Source organism: Oreochromis aureus, linkage group 7 (genome assembly GCF_013358895.1).
Source record: "Oreochromis aureus strain Israel breed Guangdong linkage group 7, ZZ_aureus, whole genome shotgun sequence".
NCBI classification, from domain to species: domain Eukaryota; kingdom Metazoa; phylum Chordata; class Actinopteri; order Cichliformes; family Cichlidae; genus Oreochromis; species Oreochromis aureus.
This window is the reverse complement of record NC_052948.1, coordinates 7,594,163-7,611,601: the sequence shown is the minus strand read 5'-3', so window position 1 is coordinate 7,611,601 and position 17,439 is coordinate 7,594,163. Positions and strand designations below refer to the sequence as shown.

Below are 17,439 nucleotides of genomic sequence, written 5' to 3'. Positions count from 1 at the left end.
AGGTCACAGACAAACAAAATGCTGCAAAATTGGTTTGTCAAATCTCTTTATTTTATAAATGTTTTACAAAACCTATGTTTACAGTACTAGATTTAAAATACCCTGATACCCTGGATTCAATTAAAATAAACAAAACAAAAAAAATCATTTTATATTAGAATATGGATGATCCTCACAAGACCTTCTGATAAGAGAATTATGGTTTAGTCCAGGGGTAGGCAACTCCAGGCCTCAAGGGCTGGTGTCCTGCAGGTTTTAGATGTCATCCTGGGTCAATACACCTAAATCAAATCATTAGTTCATTACCAGGCCTCTGGAGAACTTCAAGACATGTTGAGAAGGTCATTTGGTGTGTTGGATCAAGGACACATCTAAAACCTGCAGGACATCAGCACTTGAGGCCTGGAGTTGCCTACCCCTGGTTTAGTCTAATACTTTAAAACTGATGGAGCAGAGCCCAGATGTGAGCTTTCTACAGCTCGCTGCGTTCTGCATTTTCCTCATGCTGTTGGATCTTCTCTGGGACGGTCTGAGTCAGGAAGACAAACCGCTCCTTCTTCAGGTGCTGAGCAGTTACCTGCTTTTTCAAACCAATCGACAGGTACTTTTCTTCTGCTCCATACTTTGGCCAGTGGGCAAGGTTGTGCCCATCAGGAGATCTGAACACATATACATTTGTTATTCAGTTATTAAATGTGTGAAATTTACAACAGTTGGAAATTCCTACCCTGTGCGAGCAAAGTTCCCCCAGTAGCTCATCATGATCTTGCTCAACTGTTCCTCATCCTCAGGGCACGGATCTAAAACGATCATGTTGCAAAACATTTTTCAATCCACAAAATAAAACAGATCGAGCACTAAGGCAGAGGTTTTGTAAAGTCTTACCGGATAACCTAACTTGGTTAGTTGTGAAGCAAAATCCCAAAACTGTAACCATTTCATCTGCATGGTCAGTCCCAACAAAACTCGGCCTTTTCTGCTGCAGGAATTTGGGAGGATGTTGGTACTCATACAGGTATACAGGAGCACCTGCATCTAGAATTAGATGAATGTGTGTGATATTTGTTAATAAAAGTGTGTCACAGTAAATATCAAGTGTTGGGTTTTAAACAGATTTGTATAATCTTTCAGTAAACAAATGAAATTACCTCTGTGAGCATTAGCAGCTTTAATCGCTGGAATGGTGAAAAACAAATCTCCTAGCATCTCAGTGTACCCATCTCTGTTTTTCACACGGTCATCACCATTTCCAATATATTCGTCAGCTATCACATCTCTGATAAATGCTGCTTTAGGCTTAAGAAAATAAGCAACACATCAGTCAAAGAGGTCAGGGAACAGTAATATTGTAATATCAGGTAGTGTCTGCCTTACGTCGGGGTAGAAGAGGGACACCGTGTTCAAAACAAACTCCCGATCTAGTCCTTCTGTCCAGTTTTGTGGAGCAAAAAACTAAGGAAATACCAAGCCAAATTACATTTTTTTTCCAACATTGCAAAACAACAGCAAACCACATTGAGATCATTGAGCTCTTTATTTACATGTTCCTGTGACACTTACTGATGCAAGCATCCATCCACCTTCATCATTGTTGACACCAGTCATGAATGGAACAGTACGGAGTTCATGTTTACGAAACAGCTCATCCACAGGTTTAGTCAGGAAATGTCCATCAACATTTACTTGAAATCTTAATGTTGTATCCTTGAGAAAATACAATGTACAAAAGTAAAAGATGTGATAGCATGAACATAGCTGAGGGAGAAATGAGAGGTTTCAAAGAAATATTCCCAAAGACATAATAATCATATTCAGCTATTGAGCATTCTTTATAATGTTTGCACCCATTATCTCACCTGTGTAAAACCCACTATAGTATCGATGTCAAGGTTTCTCATGCAGTCACTGATCTTCTTTGTGCTTTCAAGGCTGCAGCCAGATGCGTTTGCAACTGCCTGAGGTAAAATGTAAAATACAAATAGGAAATATTTCTCAAAACAAATCCATTTTAATATGCTCATTATTCTGCAACAAAAATATTTAACCCTCCAATAAGGAAGAATATGGATAATTAACCTGCGCCATTGGTAGAGGATCATTTGCCATAAATGCATTCATTGCAGCTGTGCCACTCTCAGCAATGGCACGGTGAAACAGCCCATCAGACAGTGGTGACAGGAGCTGGTGATTCAAGTAACACATCAAATAATAAATGATAAGGTTTTGTTCTAGAGTGAAAAAGTTTAAATAAAGTTCCTCTGACTGTACATTCTCACCAGAAGAGACACGCTCACTCCACCAGCAGACTCTCCAAATATGGTAACTAATCCTGGGTCTCCTCCAAAGTTGTGAATGTGCTGCTGGATCCACTTGAGAGCTTCAACCTGGTCCAGCAGGCCAAAGTTCCCTGAAATGTGCTCATCTCCAGTGCTGACAGAACAAATTGCCATTTTTATAATGTATTTTTCCTAAATGAAACATCTTTTGATAAGACACTTCTATCCATGTGTTTAAAGCATCTGTGAGGACACATGTGTTAGAACTGATCTAACATTGAAGTATGTGAATGTTTTTAGAAAAGACGTGAGTCTTTTTAGTTTTAGTGACATTGTGGAAATAACAGTAAAAGTTGTGACTATTAGCTCTAAAATAATTCCAAGTACTTTCAAGATGAAATTGAACGAAATAGTGCTGAATATGGCCAATTTCACCCTGAGGTTAATCTTGAAATTCAACAGAAAGTCCAGTGCTACTGGCTGGCAGCAGATAGTAGTGCAGTTGGGCAGTAGCTGCATATGCCACTTCCATACAATTTGTTGAAGCCGAGTGACAGGGTAAGACAGTCAAAACCAAGCTATTGCTTACCAAGCTATGTTTATACTTCATGACAAATAAAGCCAACTTTCAATTCTTTTTCATATTAGATAAGATAAAAAAAAGCAGAAAAACACAACCATAGTATGTTCTAATTTGGTCATTTGAATTCATATACACTTCCTATGAGCAACACTGAGGGAACAGTTTACCCTGCTTCGGATAGGGTTTTCAGGGCCCCACCCTGGAGAGGGTTCACGAGTGACAGAAGATGGAAGTGGAAGATCCACAGATGGATTTGTGCTGCAGCAACGAGCTTTCTCCAAAGGGTGGCTAACGGCGTTATTTTTGTCCCTGTATTCTGAGTGCGCGTAAAAAAAAAAATGTGCAAGTGCAAATGTTGCATTTTGAGAAGAAAATTATTTTGTGCGAAGAAAAGTTCAATTTGAGCGAACAAAAGTCATTTCTGCATGCAAGAAATGTATTTCAGTGTTTGGTATTATCCATACACTCACACACAATAACAGCTCCTCTGTCACGGTCCTGGGTCGGTGACCCAGTGTTTTGAGTTTTGTACTTGACTGTTTGTGTTTTGGTTTCTGTCCCGGTATTTCTAGCTCCCTAGTTTTGTAGTACTTCCTGAGTTCTAATTCTTAGGTTTTGTTATTTGGTTTCCAACATGTTAACTCTGTGCCCTTCTGTCCCACATTTCAGGAACCTGGGACTCTCGACCAAGTGCTTTCTTGTGTCACAGAGAGTTTAGTTATGCTGCTTTGAGTTTCTTGTGTTTCTTAGTTTCCCAGTTATTTAGTAGTTCCCTCCTCTCCAGTATGGGTCTCTCTGTATTTTGTGTTTTATTCTGAAGGTTCATGTCTTATGTCAGCGTTTCTAGTTTTGCTTCCTCTGTCTTGTTAGGTCTAATTTCTCCCGGCTGTGTTCCCACCTGTTCCTCGTTCCCTCATGTTCCCATCTGTGTATTTATAGGGTGTGTTCTCTTGTGTTTGTCGCTAGTCCGTCTGTGTATTTCCCTGCGTTTTCCTGTGTGGTTTGCCGAGGCTCCCTGCATCTACCTTTCAGGTCTGTTGTTGTTAGTTTTCTCCAGTTTAGGTTATTAGGTTCTTTTTCATGCCCACTGCGTTTCTGTTTATTTCACCTCCCTAATAAAACTCCCTCGCATCTGAAAGCTGCCTGCATCTTTGGTCCTTCATTAAATTCCACACGGTCCGCCATCACAGCCGTGACATCCTCTCGCTCAGTTGTTGGCACTTGCTCTCGCTCAGATCTCTGCTCTGTGTGCTGACAGACATCTCACTCCACAGGATTTAGCTACATTCTGGGCCATGTTTCCAGAATGCAGTAGCTAGCGAGCTGATTGGAGACTGTAACAGCAATTCAGAATTTTTGCATCCAAGTCTGTGATTGGTTGGTTCTGTGGCACACTCATAACGGTGTACAGAGAGTTGAGCGTGCATGGAGCAGAGATGTTGTGAGCACGAATGACACACTAAGAGCAGGTTTGCAGATGTCTGTCAGCACACAGAGCAGAGATCTGAGCAAGTGCCAACAACTGTGTGTGTGGAAAATAGCAAACACTGAAATACATTTCTTGCACGCAGAAATGAATTTTGTTCGCTCAAAATAAACTTTTCTTCGTGCAAAATAATTTTCTTCTCAAAATGCAACATTTGTGCTTGCAAATTTTATTTTTATTTTTTTTATGTGACCTCAGAATAGAGGTACAAAAAAAGCGCCATAGTGGCTGGCTTCTCCCTAAAGGTAAGGAGCTCGGCCATTCGGTAGGGGCTCAGAATAAAACCGCTACTCCTACAGATTGAAAGGAGCCAGTTAGGTGGTTTAAGGATCGGACTAGAATGCCTCCTGGGTGAGAACTCCTGGGCTCCCAGTATTTCACTGGGAGGAGGCCCTGAGGCAGAGCCAGGACACGCTGCTGAGATTATGGGTGGATGAAGTTTATTTACCTGAGAAAACCCAGAAGTCCCAAGCGATACTGGATCAGAACCACAACCACGTCCTGGTAAGCAGCCAGGGCAGAGCCATCATATATTGAAGCTGATCCCAGCGCAAAGCCCCCACCATGGATCCAGACCATGACCTAGAGAGAACAATTAAATAGCGTTTCTTCAAAGCTTAGAGGACCATTTGGAGTGTCAGTTAAGCTACAATAACTAATCTAATAACAGTAACTAATTTAAACGTTAAACAGACAAAAACACTTAAGTTTACATTTTAAATTGATACAATTGAGTTGTGAAGATGGGTGTCCACCATCTCCTCATTGAACGACTGGCGACCTGTAGCCCTGACCCCCATCGTGAGCAAATGCTTCGAGAAGCTGGTCAGGGACTTCATCTGCTCTGCACTACCCGACTCACTGGACCCTCTACAGTTCGCATACCGCCACAACAGGTCCACTGATGATGCCATAGCCCTGACACTACATACTGCCCTGTCACACCTGGAGAAAAGAGACACGTATGTGAGAATGCTGTTTGTAGATTACAGCTCAGCATTCAACACTATCGTTCCCTCGAAGCTGGACAGTAAACTGCAGGATCTAGGACTGAGCAGCTCCCTCTGCAGCTGGATCCTTAACTTCCTGTCTGACAGACACCAAGTGGTCAGACTGGGCAGCATCACCTCATCCCCCATCACACTGAACACTGGTGCTCCACAGGGGTGTGTACTGAGCCCTCTCCTGTACTCACTCTACACCTATGACTGCACGGCCACTAGAAACTCCAACATCATTGTGAAGTTTGCGGATGACACTACAGTGGTGGGTCTTATCACCAACGGTGATGAGCGACCTACAGGGAGGAGGAGGTCAGCGCCTGACCCACTGGTGTCAAGACAACCATCTCACCCTCAACGTCACAAAGACAAAGGAGTTGATAGTGGACTTCCGGAGGTGCAGAGAAGTACACACCCCATCACCATCAACGGCGCCGCTGTGGAGAGAGTGAGCAGCTTCCGCTTCCTTGGTGTACATCTGGCTGAGGATCTCACATGGTCAGTACACATAAACAAAACAGTGAAGAAGGCACAGCAGCGCCTCTTCTTTCTCAGGAGACTGAAAAGATTCGGCATGAGCCCCGCATCCTCAGGACCTTCTATCGCTGTGCCATTGAGAGCATCCTCACTGGATGCATCACCACCTGGTATGGCAACAGCACCGCTTACAACCGCAAAGCTCTCCAGAGAGTCGTGCGGTGTTCTGAACGGATAATTGAGGTGAGCTTCCCTCCTCCAAGACATCTACAGGAAGCGGTGCCTGAGGAAAGCGGGAGGATCATCAAGGACTCCAGTCACCCCAGCCATAAACTCTTCAGACTACTTCCATCAGGAAGGAGGTTCTGCAGCATCGGTCCCGTACCAGCAGACTGAGAGACAGCTTTTTCCACCAGGCCATCAGACTGCTGAACACGTCATAGACACCTCACCCTCACTACTGGAACTTCAACATTATGCACTCCACACTGTACATTAATGCCACTGTTTTGCACATGTCCAACTACCAACCTCTGTACATTTTATATATCTTATTTTATTGTTTACTCTATTTCATTTGTAAAATAAAATATGTACACACACACACACACACACACACACACACACACACACACACACACACACGTGAAAAACATATTTAGTATACACATCCAGTAATGCATATACTCTTATATATTGTACATATATTTATTACTTTCAGATTTAGCCATTCTTATATTTTTGCTTGTTTTACGTTATTGTATTTTGCACAACTCTGTTGCTTGAGAAGCTACGACACAAGAATTTCACTCGCATGTACTGTACCAGTGTACCTGCACATGTGACGTGACAATAAAAGTGATTTGATTTGATTTGATTTGATTTATTGAGACTGTGTTTAGGCATCCATCAAAACCTATAGCAAAACGTTCTTACTGGTAGCTTGGCATCATTAGCTCTGTTTGCAGGAGTGTAAATGTTGAGGTAAAGACAGTCTTCAGAGATGTCTGGTATATCCGCCAGCAGTTTACCGAGTTTATCAACCACATCCAAAAGAACTTCTTTAGACTGAACGCACCTTAAAGAGAGACAATGTTAATGATACAAACACAGCCAATTTTTTTCTCAAAGTGTGTTGAAGCTCATGTTTCTTACATTGGTGGCTGCTTAGTGGCATCTCTTACTCCTTCCCATCCTTCTACAGGCTGAGGTGGAGTCAGTCTCAAGGAAGGGCCGAGGGGTGGTTTGGCAAATGGGACACCCAAGTAGGCATGGACACCAGTCTCCTTCCCTTTCACACTCACATACTCACCTTTCAGGCTCCCAAGCCCCGTGTGGACTACAGGTGCTGTCAGGATATTAGAAATGACTGAAAATCTTAACATAAAACTTTATATTTAAAAAAAAAATGTAATGTGCAATGTAAGGTCTAACGGTTCATTAAGCTACATTGATATCAAAAGAAAAACTATTCAACAATTTTATGAATTGGTTAATTATGTAAATGAATTCAATGTCAAGAAAACGCTGGTTCACCACTGTATTCATCTTCAGGATTTGGGATAACCACTTTTAGAAAACAGAATAAAAATTCATATTTTGCTGTGGACACCTTAATTCCTATTCTATTATTTATTTTTTAAATTCTAATATTTATTGATGCAGACCATGTGGTGGATTAAGTTGCTTGAGCAGTGTGCTACTCAAGCTACATAACTGTTACACTAAATAAGCATTTTTATTATTTTTATTATCATCACTTTAGTTTAAATAATCTGACCAAGTGTGATTCTTCATTATTCAAGATTCTTTATTTGTCACATGCATAGTTATGAGTACAATACACAGTGAAATGTGTCCTGAAACGCTCCTGGACTGTGCAAAAAGAGAACATTATACACAGTAAGTGAATTATATACAAAAGAGGACATTGTGTGCAGCAAGTAAGTGAATTATATACATTAAGTAAATAAAATAAAACAAAACTGGAAATTTTAAATTGAAAATCTGAAAATGTACATTGTACGTAGTGAAGCCAAAAAGAATCAGACCAAAATAATCAGGCATGATATGAGTTGACCATGAAAGTTCTGGAATGTGGTTTAGGACTCGGATGGCCTGAGAATTTTTTTTTTCCTGGACGGTGTGGAACCTTCTGCCTGATTGCAGAAGTTGAAACAGTTTGTTGCTGGAATCGGAAGGTTCCTTCAATATCTGAGCTGCTCTGGACCAACATCTCCTGGTGTAAATGTCCTGTAGGGAGGGGAGAGCAGCCCTGCAGCAGCGTTCTGCTGTACGGATCACTCTCTGAAAAGCTTTTTGGTCCTTAACACAGCTGTTACCAGGATGTGATGTTCTGTGTGAGGATGCTCTCCACAGCGCCTGCATAGAAAGTCCTGAGGATCACTGGAGAGCCCCCGAACTTCCTCAGTTGTGGGAGATGGTACAGGCGCTGCCTGGCCTTTTTGGACTGGACCTGAATGTGAGCAGACCATTTTCAGGTCTGAGGAGATCTGGACACCAAGATACTTGAAGGACCGCACCCTCTCCACTGGATCTCCATTGATGATAATGGTCTTATAGACTCTGTGTTTACTCCTTCTGAAGTCCACCACCAGCTCCTTGGTCTTGCAGACGTTCAGCTGGAGGTGGTTGTCCTGGCACCACGATGCCAGATTCTTCAACTCATCCATGTAGGCCGCCTCATCATTGTTGGAGATGGCGCCCAACACCACTGTGTCGTAAGCTAACTTCACAATGGTATTGGAGCCATGGGTGGCCACACAGTCAGAAGTATAGAAGGAGTAGAGCAGTGGCGAGAGTGCACACCCCTGTGGTGCTCCATGTGGATGGTGATGCTGTCGGAGACACACCTACCCACCCTCACCACCTGAGTTCTGCTAGTGAGGAAGTCCAACACCCATGCACATGGACCGCTGTTGAGTCCTAGATCCCTCCGCTTTGTAAACAGTCTACCGGGCACTATTGTGTTAAACGCTGAACTGTAATCAACAAACAGCAATCTTACTTAGTTACCCTGTTTCTTGTCGACGTGGCTGAGAGAAGTGTGCAGGACAAGGGCGATGGTGTCCTGTGTGGATCTGCTGGGTCGGTAGGCGAACTGGAGCGAATCTGTGGTGTTTGGGATGGAGGAGGAGATGATGTTCTTCAACAGCCTCTCGAACACCTTCATTACCACCAAACTCAATGCAACTGGCTGGTAGTCATTCAGTCACAAGGGCTTGTTGTTCTTCAGCACAGGGACGATGGTGGATCTCTTGAAGCATGTGGGGACCACAGACTTTGCCAGGGACTCATTGAAAATGGAAGTGAGCACACCTGCTAGCTGGTCAGCACAGCAACGCAGCAGATGGCCGGAGATGCCGTCTGATCCTGCCGCTTTCCTTGTGTTCACTCTCCTCAGCGCCACTTGGACGTCGTGCTCCACTGTGCTGATTGCCGGTGTTGTGCAAAAAAGTGATCGTCTGCCAAAAACTGATTTCCGGTATTTGCCAAAAACTGACTGCTCGTATTTAAAGTGCTGTAGATAACTTATTGGTCTATAATATGTGAAACATATGTCAAATGTATTCCTCATGAATGATCTCAAGTCATCTTGAGCCACAAACAACATTCCTGTAACAAGGTAGAAGCCGCAATCAGATTTTGGCAGTAACTTTTATATATCCTTTATTTATGCAGTTAAAAAACATCTTGTTGACTTTAAAAATGCTGACCAAGAGGACAGCAGAAATTGCAACAAATGCAACAATAGTTCTGTACTGTTATCACTACGTGTTGGATACACTGTGTATGTTAATGCAGGTCAACAGCAAGCCAAACTCAATTTTCATGAGCCAGGAAACTGAGCGTTTTGCTCCTTTATTATGGTCTTCTCGACAGCTTACAATCTTTTACAATTGTGGCTTGAATAGCTCGATGAAAGTGCTGAGTGAAACTAAAAATAAACCAGAAAATAAAATATCCTTTAGCTCTTTGACATTGTGAAATAAATGCACAAAAGAAATAGTTAGTGACAGAAAATACGTATCAAAGTTAGTCTTAGCTGCTAAGTAATGATAAACAGTAGTTTTAACAATCCTCTGATATGCAAATTAGATCGCTAGCATCATTCCTATGTTAATAGACCATGCTCTAAGCAAAATCCGCTTCTGGGATAAGGCTAATTCCTGGTACAAACACATTCACAAAACGATCTCTAAATCAGCTGTTATAAACAACAAACAACAAACATATTTTAAGTGGACAAAGGGGACCCGACTGGTTATAATGTAAGTACAATAACACAGTTATAAAGATACTTGAGAAACAGGTCATTTAAAAATTTTATATAAAACCCCTTTGTAATACCTGTTCACCAAAGTCTATTTCGCAACATACGTAAAGATATTACACACAAAAAACACACGGAACGTTGGAAATCAGTTTTTGGCAGGCGATCACTTTTTGGTCCCTCGCTGATGACTTCACCGTCCTCAGTTGTCAGGCAATAGTTAGCCGCCTGACAAACCTCGAAACGGGTGTAGAACTCCATCAGCTCGTTGGTAAATGCAAAGTCGGCGTTGATCGTCGCAGGCTGTGTCCCAATTCAGGGTATGCACGCTTGAAGTACGCACACTACGCGTACTACGTACGGTGCGTACTACAAGTACGGGAAGTGCGGAAGTGAGAGGCTTGTGAAATGGGACGGTCTAGCCTTCGTCGCGCTGTTCAGGTTGCCTAGCAACCATGATACTAACCGCGAGAAATGTTTCATACAGCTTTGTGTGACAGAAATGAAGGAGAAAAATGTTTTGTTGGTCATTCATTTTGTCATGACATCACTTTGATCAGTTGAGACCACAGGACTGTAAAACATGATAATTGGGCTTCATTTCTGTACTGAACAGTCATTTCAAGATTAGTTAGTAAATGATAATTAGCTAATGTTGTTCATGAGACTAAAGTCATCTCACTGTGGTAATGTTAATATAATATGGACAATATTATATGTATTGTCAGATTATATATATATATGAGCTTGAACTCTGGGTCAAAGATGCAAGTAGCAGTTATTTATATTTCCTATCACCTTAAATCTTCACTCAAAGACAAGTATCTCTGACAGTGTATATACAGATGTATTATATATAAGAGACAAACATTGTTCTTTCAATATGTTGGCATTACGAAATTTGGCTCAATGCTTACATATATGTGTAAAAAGAAAATGTACGAGCTGTGAAAACTGTTGGTGATAGAATGAAGAGCAGACTGATATATTAAATATCCCTTTATTGGGTGAGAAAATCAGACCATGTCATAACTGCGTTAAGTCATACAGAATAGATATCAGAGCCTTAAACAGGCTGACCTCTGCTAAATGGGTCAAACTGGGCAGAAAGTATACAAACACATAACATCCTTATAGAATATGATGTAACACTATAGATCAACTTACCTCAGAATATATAAAGCATATAAACAATTACAGCAATATGATGCAACAAACACAGCTGTACTACTGATCCAAAATACTCAAAGCTTCATAGAACTGAAACAAACATTTATTTTTAGCTCCATTCTGCTGTTGATACATACTTTAGGTTTCTGAATATTAAACTTGTTGCTGCCTTTCATAGTGTGTAACTTGAAGGCCCTGAGTACTTTCTCCCACACTGAAAACACTGGAATGATAACATTATTTGAACATTACCTAATAAGACTGATTCAGGACAGACAATTAGTTATTTTAAACTTTCCTAGCAGTCCTTCACAAACAGGAACAGTCTGTCTATTCTCTCCATCTGTCAGCTGCTGCTGGCTCTTCCTCCTCCTCTTCCTCACACACTGCTGAGTTTGTCCTGGTGGATCATCAGGGTGCAAAGCCTCACAGATGATGTGCAGCAGTGGGTCCCTCAGTCTGTCCTCACTCTGGACACTTGCAGTTGTCACACATGGAAATCAAATGTGTGATAAGCTGCAGGATTCAAACACAAGTGTAACTTATAAATACATGTTCATACTTTTATTCCACAATCAGAGAGAAAGAAACAGAGAGAGAGTGCAGGACAGACAGACAGGTGACAGTCTCAGGTGTATACACTGCTACAAAACAGCACAAGAGAAGGAGGATTTAGTGTTTATGTTATTACGAGTGCTGAACAAGAAGAGTTCCCAGATGGTGCAGTGGACACATGTGTGACTCCTGTGACTAAAGCATCTTTCTTTCAGCTTAACGAGTGAACCGTTAGCTCGTTCAAATACACGTTAAAGTCCGTTTGGCTCGACACCACCGAACAGAGGCAGCAATATAACATAGCTAACATTAACAGTGCAGTGAATCCTGCTTGTGCCGTCATATTCAGGACTGCAAACCGAGCAGCATCACTGACTTTCAGCTTGTTGTGTTTGTGGATATATGACTGACTTTAATTATCCATAAAATCATCACATTCTCTGTAAGATTAAGGTCGACTATATATATATGTTTAGAAGTAGAGGCTTTAAAACCAAGTTACCGCTGAAAGTACAAACATCACTAATGTCACATAACTTTGCCGACATGTGGCCAACAGTAATGTTTTAATGTTCTTCATTATTACACATTCGCACATAAATAAGTGACATAATATTCAGTACTTACTTTTGACAGTTCACTCTTCGGCCGCTCCCTTCTGCCGTATTTTGCGGCAAAATTATCCACACCCACCGCCGCGCTATGGATTGTGGGATATATGGGGCCACGAAGCGTGCACCGGACCACGCTTGATATTTGGGGAAATCGACGGCGCATTTGGAGTATGCATTTGAAGTGCACTTTGAATTGGGACAGCCGTCGTCGCGTGGCGGTGACGTAATCGCACTTGAAATGCGTACTTCAAGCGTGCATACCCTGAATTGGGACACAGCCGCAGTGTCCCTGGCTTTGTGATCCGTGATGGTGTGTCGCCCTCCGTGGGAGACTCCGCTCGCTCCCGATACCGGCGTTTGGCATCCCTCACCGCACGCCGTATGAAGCCGCTTTGTAGGCGCTCATATCGCCAGTGGCGAGACCAGCGTTGTAGGTGGCGTTCACTGCAGCACGGATCGATCCCTCGACCCACGGTTTCTGATTTGGGAACGTCACGATTCTCACAGAGGGGATGATCTCATGCGCTAGCATGCTAACAAAGCTAACTGCTACTTCCGTAAACTGTTGAGCGCGTCCTGTAGCGTAGCATTTATTTGCTATTTATTAGATACTTGCTCACATGGCTTTTAGTTTTTTTATTTGTTTACCATACAGTTCCTTTGTTGTGTGTGGTGTGGTATCAGCATGACGTCAGCAAAAAGCGAAAAAACATTTTGTTATCAACTGCTTTTTTTGGGGGGGTGGAAATAAGTAAATAATTAAAAATAATAATAATTATTAGTATTATTATTATTATTGTTATTATTATTATTGTTATTGTTATTGCAATTTAAAAAATTTTGATTATTACACCCTGTCCTACAAAAACAGTTCACCTACAATCGTCTCACATGTTCGGTTCTTTGCTATCGTTCACCTTTGAACACACTGAATAGCCTTTGTAGGTAAAAAGTCACCTGGACTTAGAGGACAAAAGTTGATGTTTAATTATCAGCTTTTATTATGATTATCACTGCCATAATACCACTGAGGATGATTGACTGCCAGATTCAAACAGATGTGTTTTTAAAAAGCGACTCGTGCAAAAAAAAGAAAAGAAAAAAAGAAAAACGTGTACAGGTAGATTTAAGGAACACATGCATTACACATGAATTAGGTGATGTTACAAAGGTCATTTTGCTAAGAACTGTTTTATCCTACTTACCCTGAAGATCTGCAACAGCACAGAGGAATAAAAATGATACTAAGACGCAGAAAGACTTCATTACGTACAACTTCATGGTCAACTCTGTGGATTGCTAAACTCCGCGGATTTTCCAAGAACTGAGCGCAGAGCCAAGAGACAGACAGGAGTGCCTCCTCTTAAGCTTTCTCCTCTCTTTCATAAAGAGGAAAAGGTGGTGGCTGTAGCAGATGTGACGTCATTCAGTTTGACGCCAAACCATCACAGGACTAAAGTCCAATCTAAAGTCTAAACTTTAGGATCACTTCGGGACTCACTCCAGAAATCTTTCACCGCTATCGTAATTCACAACTTTTTCTTGGAATCCTCTTTTTTCCGTCTGCCTGTCTGAAAAGCTCAAAATGTGAATTTGGTCACAAGTCTATTCATATGAGCGCATGCTGTGTCACAGGCTCTTGAACTATGATACAGTAATTAATACAAGTGCAGTTATTGTTGCTTGCATTGCATTTCTCATGACCCACACAGATACAGGGGTGTTGCCACAGTTGGGACCTGTGCTCAGGAGGACTTCTGGAGGCTCGATGTCAGGGGCGGAGCGGGGGGGTGGCTTACTGGGCTTAAGCCTGGGTTGTTTTGTCAGAAGCCCGGGGTCTTTTGGAGTGTAATTTTTTCATAGTTAGATCCCTGGCTGACAACTGTATAAAACAAAAAGTACACACAATATTCGAAGCACATAGTGCACACTGTGGGAATTTACGACTGTGCGTGAATCCCCCCTGATATTGGTATGATCCGAGCTCAGGCACTAAGTGACTGAGCGAGAGGGCGGGGCAGTTGCTGCCTGTGAGTGCGCTGTTGGAGAAACGGCGCCAGTCATACTAAGGAGAGCTTAAGTTTGACCAGGTACCAAAGCAAATCGTTCGTACCATACAAATAATGTAAATATGACGGTTTATCACGAAAGATTGATATCAAGCTGATCACTTGACCAATATTACGTTACTTGCTCTTCAAGTGAATCAACAAATGGCGAAATGAAAAGCCGAACAAATGCTATTTTTAGAGAGTCTTAGCTTACGTGTGTTTATTTCATATTTTCAGTTCTTACGCTCCCTGACTAAATCGGTTTCAGTTATGTACTGAAATATAAGAATGGACATTAGAGGGTTCTTTCAAAGAAAAAACTCAGGTAAATGTTGTATTATATATTATGCTTTGTATGTTGTTCAGTATATTTCTATGCAAAACAAGAGGGATTTCAATACACAGCAGTATATTCACAGTTTAAACCAGATATTTACATACACTTTAGGGAGAAAACATAAAACATTTTTACTGTACAACATCAATTTAGAGCAAACTTTTGTTTTAGATAAATATTCAAATATCTTTTGAATTTATTAAATGTCAGAATAAAGACAGAGAGAGATCTGTCTATTTATTATCATTTTCATCAAATGTAGGAGTACATATACACTAAGTTTATTGTTAATTAATAAGAAAACTCCAGACGATTCCATTCTGAGCTGAAGAAGCTTCTGATAGGTTAGTAGAGTCCATGTGAGTAAATTGGTGGCACACCTGTGGATGCATAGAAGGCAAAACACAGAGCCTGTTTCTTTGACATGGGAAAAATCAAGAGATGTCAACCAAAACACCAGGAAAAGAATTGTGGAGCTCCATAAGTGTGTCTCAGTTTTGAATACAATTTGGGTGTCATTTGCAATTAAGAAATACAGACAATTTCTCTCTTTACTCTTAAATTTAACAAATATAAATTAAACATTTAGTCTAATTTGAGGTTTTACCTTAAATAAGTGTTTGTGTTTTTATCTGAAGAGCATGTAAATATCTGGTTTCAACTGTATATTTGATGATGTTGGTGTTTGGTTTGATTGTCAGCACAAAAAGAGGAGAGAGAGGGTGAGAGAGGGAGATGGAGAGGAAAATGAGGACAGAAGAGAAATGGAACAAGAACCAGGTGAGACAGACATGTTAGTCAAATGGTTGTTTGCCAAAACATCAGAACACGTATCTCGTACCTAGTGTATCTTTTTAGGTTTGTTATTTTTCAAATTCTATATTTATTAAGTTATGCAGACTTATTTGCACAACAAGGCTAATTAGTTATATAAACATTTCTGAATCTAAATAGAGTACTTTGGTAGAATTAAAATAATATGGCACAAACTTGTAACTCACAAAGACAAATACAGAGGATCATTAATTAGTAATGATTCTCTTTCTGATCATTCAGAAAGATCAGGGGAAATCAGGAAAGCAAGAGAAAACCAAAACACAACAGCATCACAGCAGGAAGCAGCAGGTGGATCGTTAAGGACAGCTGAAGGAGGTTTACTGGAAGGAGCAGCAGGAGATGATTTAGGAACTCTAGAAAGTGGTCCAAGACAAAATGTCCTCCCACAATATCCGCTGAGCCAGTTTGGAGGCCAGCAGAGGGCGTTCAATAAGAGTTGGTTTGAACAGTTTACATGGCTGGAGTATTCTGTTGTGAGGAACTTGGCTTTCTGTTTTTCATGTCGCATATTTGGGAAGCAGAATACTTTAAAAAAAAGATGGCCTCAGTCATTCAGGGTTCTGCAATTGGAAGAGGGCTTTAAATGCCTTTAGGGAGCACGGAAAGAGTTCCAGCCATTCGTCTTCTATGATCTGCTGGCACAGCCTTAAGACCACAAAAAAACAAGGTGACGTTGTTGAGCAACTTAGATCAGCAAGCGCAGCAGAGATTTCAGAGAGACGACAGTATCGCCACAGGATCTTAGCTGTAACAAGTTTCCTTGGAAAACAAGGAATACCATTCCGTGGCCACGATGAGCAGGAATCCACCAGTCATAATCAAGGGAACTTCCTTGAGTGCATGAAGCTGCTGAAAACATTTGATCCATCTTTGAAAAATTACAGTCCTGTCTCACATACTACCTATCTGTCTCATTTTTCACAAAATGAGATGATAACCAGTATTTCACATGAAATAACTGGAAATATACTGTAGTTAAAGAGATGAAGGAAGCTAAGATGTACTCTGTTATGGCTGATGAAGCTAGAGATGGGCACACGGAACAGCTTGCAGTGTGTGTATGTTTTGTGTCATGTAAAGGCCATGTCAAAGAATGTTTTCTTGGTCTACAGAAACTAGAAAGGTTTGATGCACAGTGCATTACAGACACTATTGAGGAGCTGTTGCAGTATCACACGCTCAGTGACTTACTTTGTGTTGCTCAATCCTATGATGAGGCATCTGTCATGAGTGGTCCTGTGGGTGGTGTGCAGGCCCGTTTTAGACAGAGACACCCTGAAGCAGTATATGTGCACTGCTATGCACATGAGCTCAACCTTGTCCTTTGCCATACATGCAAAGCTATTCCAGCTGCTTCTGACTTCTTTGGACTTTTGGAAAATGTCTACACATTTTTTAACACCTCCCTGGTAAACCACACACAGTTTAAGGAACTGCAAAAGGACCTTGGACTGTTTGCATCTGAGCTTGTTCAGCTCTCTAACAAAAGATGGGCCTGCCAAGTAAATTCCATCAAAGCCCTTCTCAACAACATTTCTGCAGTTTTAACAACTCTCGAAGCCACAAACACTCCTATTGCTAAAGGGATCTTGTCCAAGCTGTCAAAACCCAAGACTGTGTACATGTTAATCATGTTCTCACAGCTGCTTGGCATCACTGAAGGCCTGCACCGCTACCTGCAGGGAGAAAGGCTAGACATGGGCAAAGCTGTGGAGTCCAAGATGTCGGTAGTTGATACACTAAGTAAACTGCGCACAG

The 17,439-nt window shown here is 41.4% G+C and overlaps 1 protein-coding gene across 1 annotated transcript; it reads right to left on the bottom strand.

Annotated features, from left to right (window-relative positions):
• Positions 1–29: 29 nt before the first annotated feature.
• LOC116335464 (cocaine esterase-like) lies at positions 30–13,847 on the bottom strand. The gene is made up of 13 exons (XM_039614655.1): positions 13,662–13,847; positions 6,979–7,171; positions 6,760–6,901; positions 4,794–4,927; positions 2,277–2,430; positions 2,077–2,181; positions 1,857–1,955; positions 1,561–1,704; positions 1,375–1,452; positions 1,149–1,296; positions 886–1,035; positions 728–800; positions 30–659 (listed from the first exon to the last, which is right to left on the bottom strand). Exons 1-13 carry the CDS (start codon positions 13,735–13,737, stop codon positions 473–475), a joined length of 1,683 nt encoding a protein of 560 aa, XP_039470589.1. The 5' UTR covers positions 13,738–13,847; the 3' UTR covers positions 30–472.
• Positions 13,848–17,439: the final 3,592 nt, after the last annotated feature.

Bases quoted from the DNA above. Each gene is read 5' to 3' on its own strand.
- LOC116335464 (XM_039614655.1), bottom strand. From the start codon at position 13,737: ATGAAGTTGTACGTAATGAAGTCTTTCTGCGTCTTAGTATCATTTTTA. The intron at 2,431-4,793 runs GTAAATAAACTT...TTGTTCTGTCAG, and splicing joins GGACTTCTGGGTTTTCTCAG to CACTGGAGATGAGCACATTT. The intron at 2,182-2,276 runs GTGAGAATGTAC...TTGAATCACCAG, and splicing joins GAGTGAGCGTGTCTCTTCTG to CTCCTGTCACCACTGTCTGA.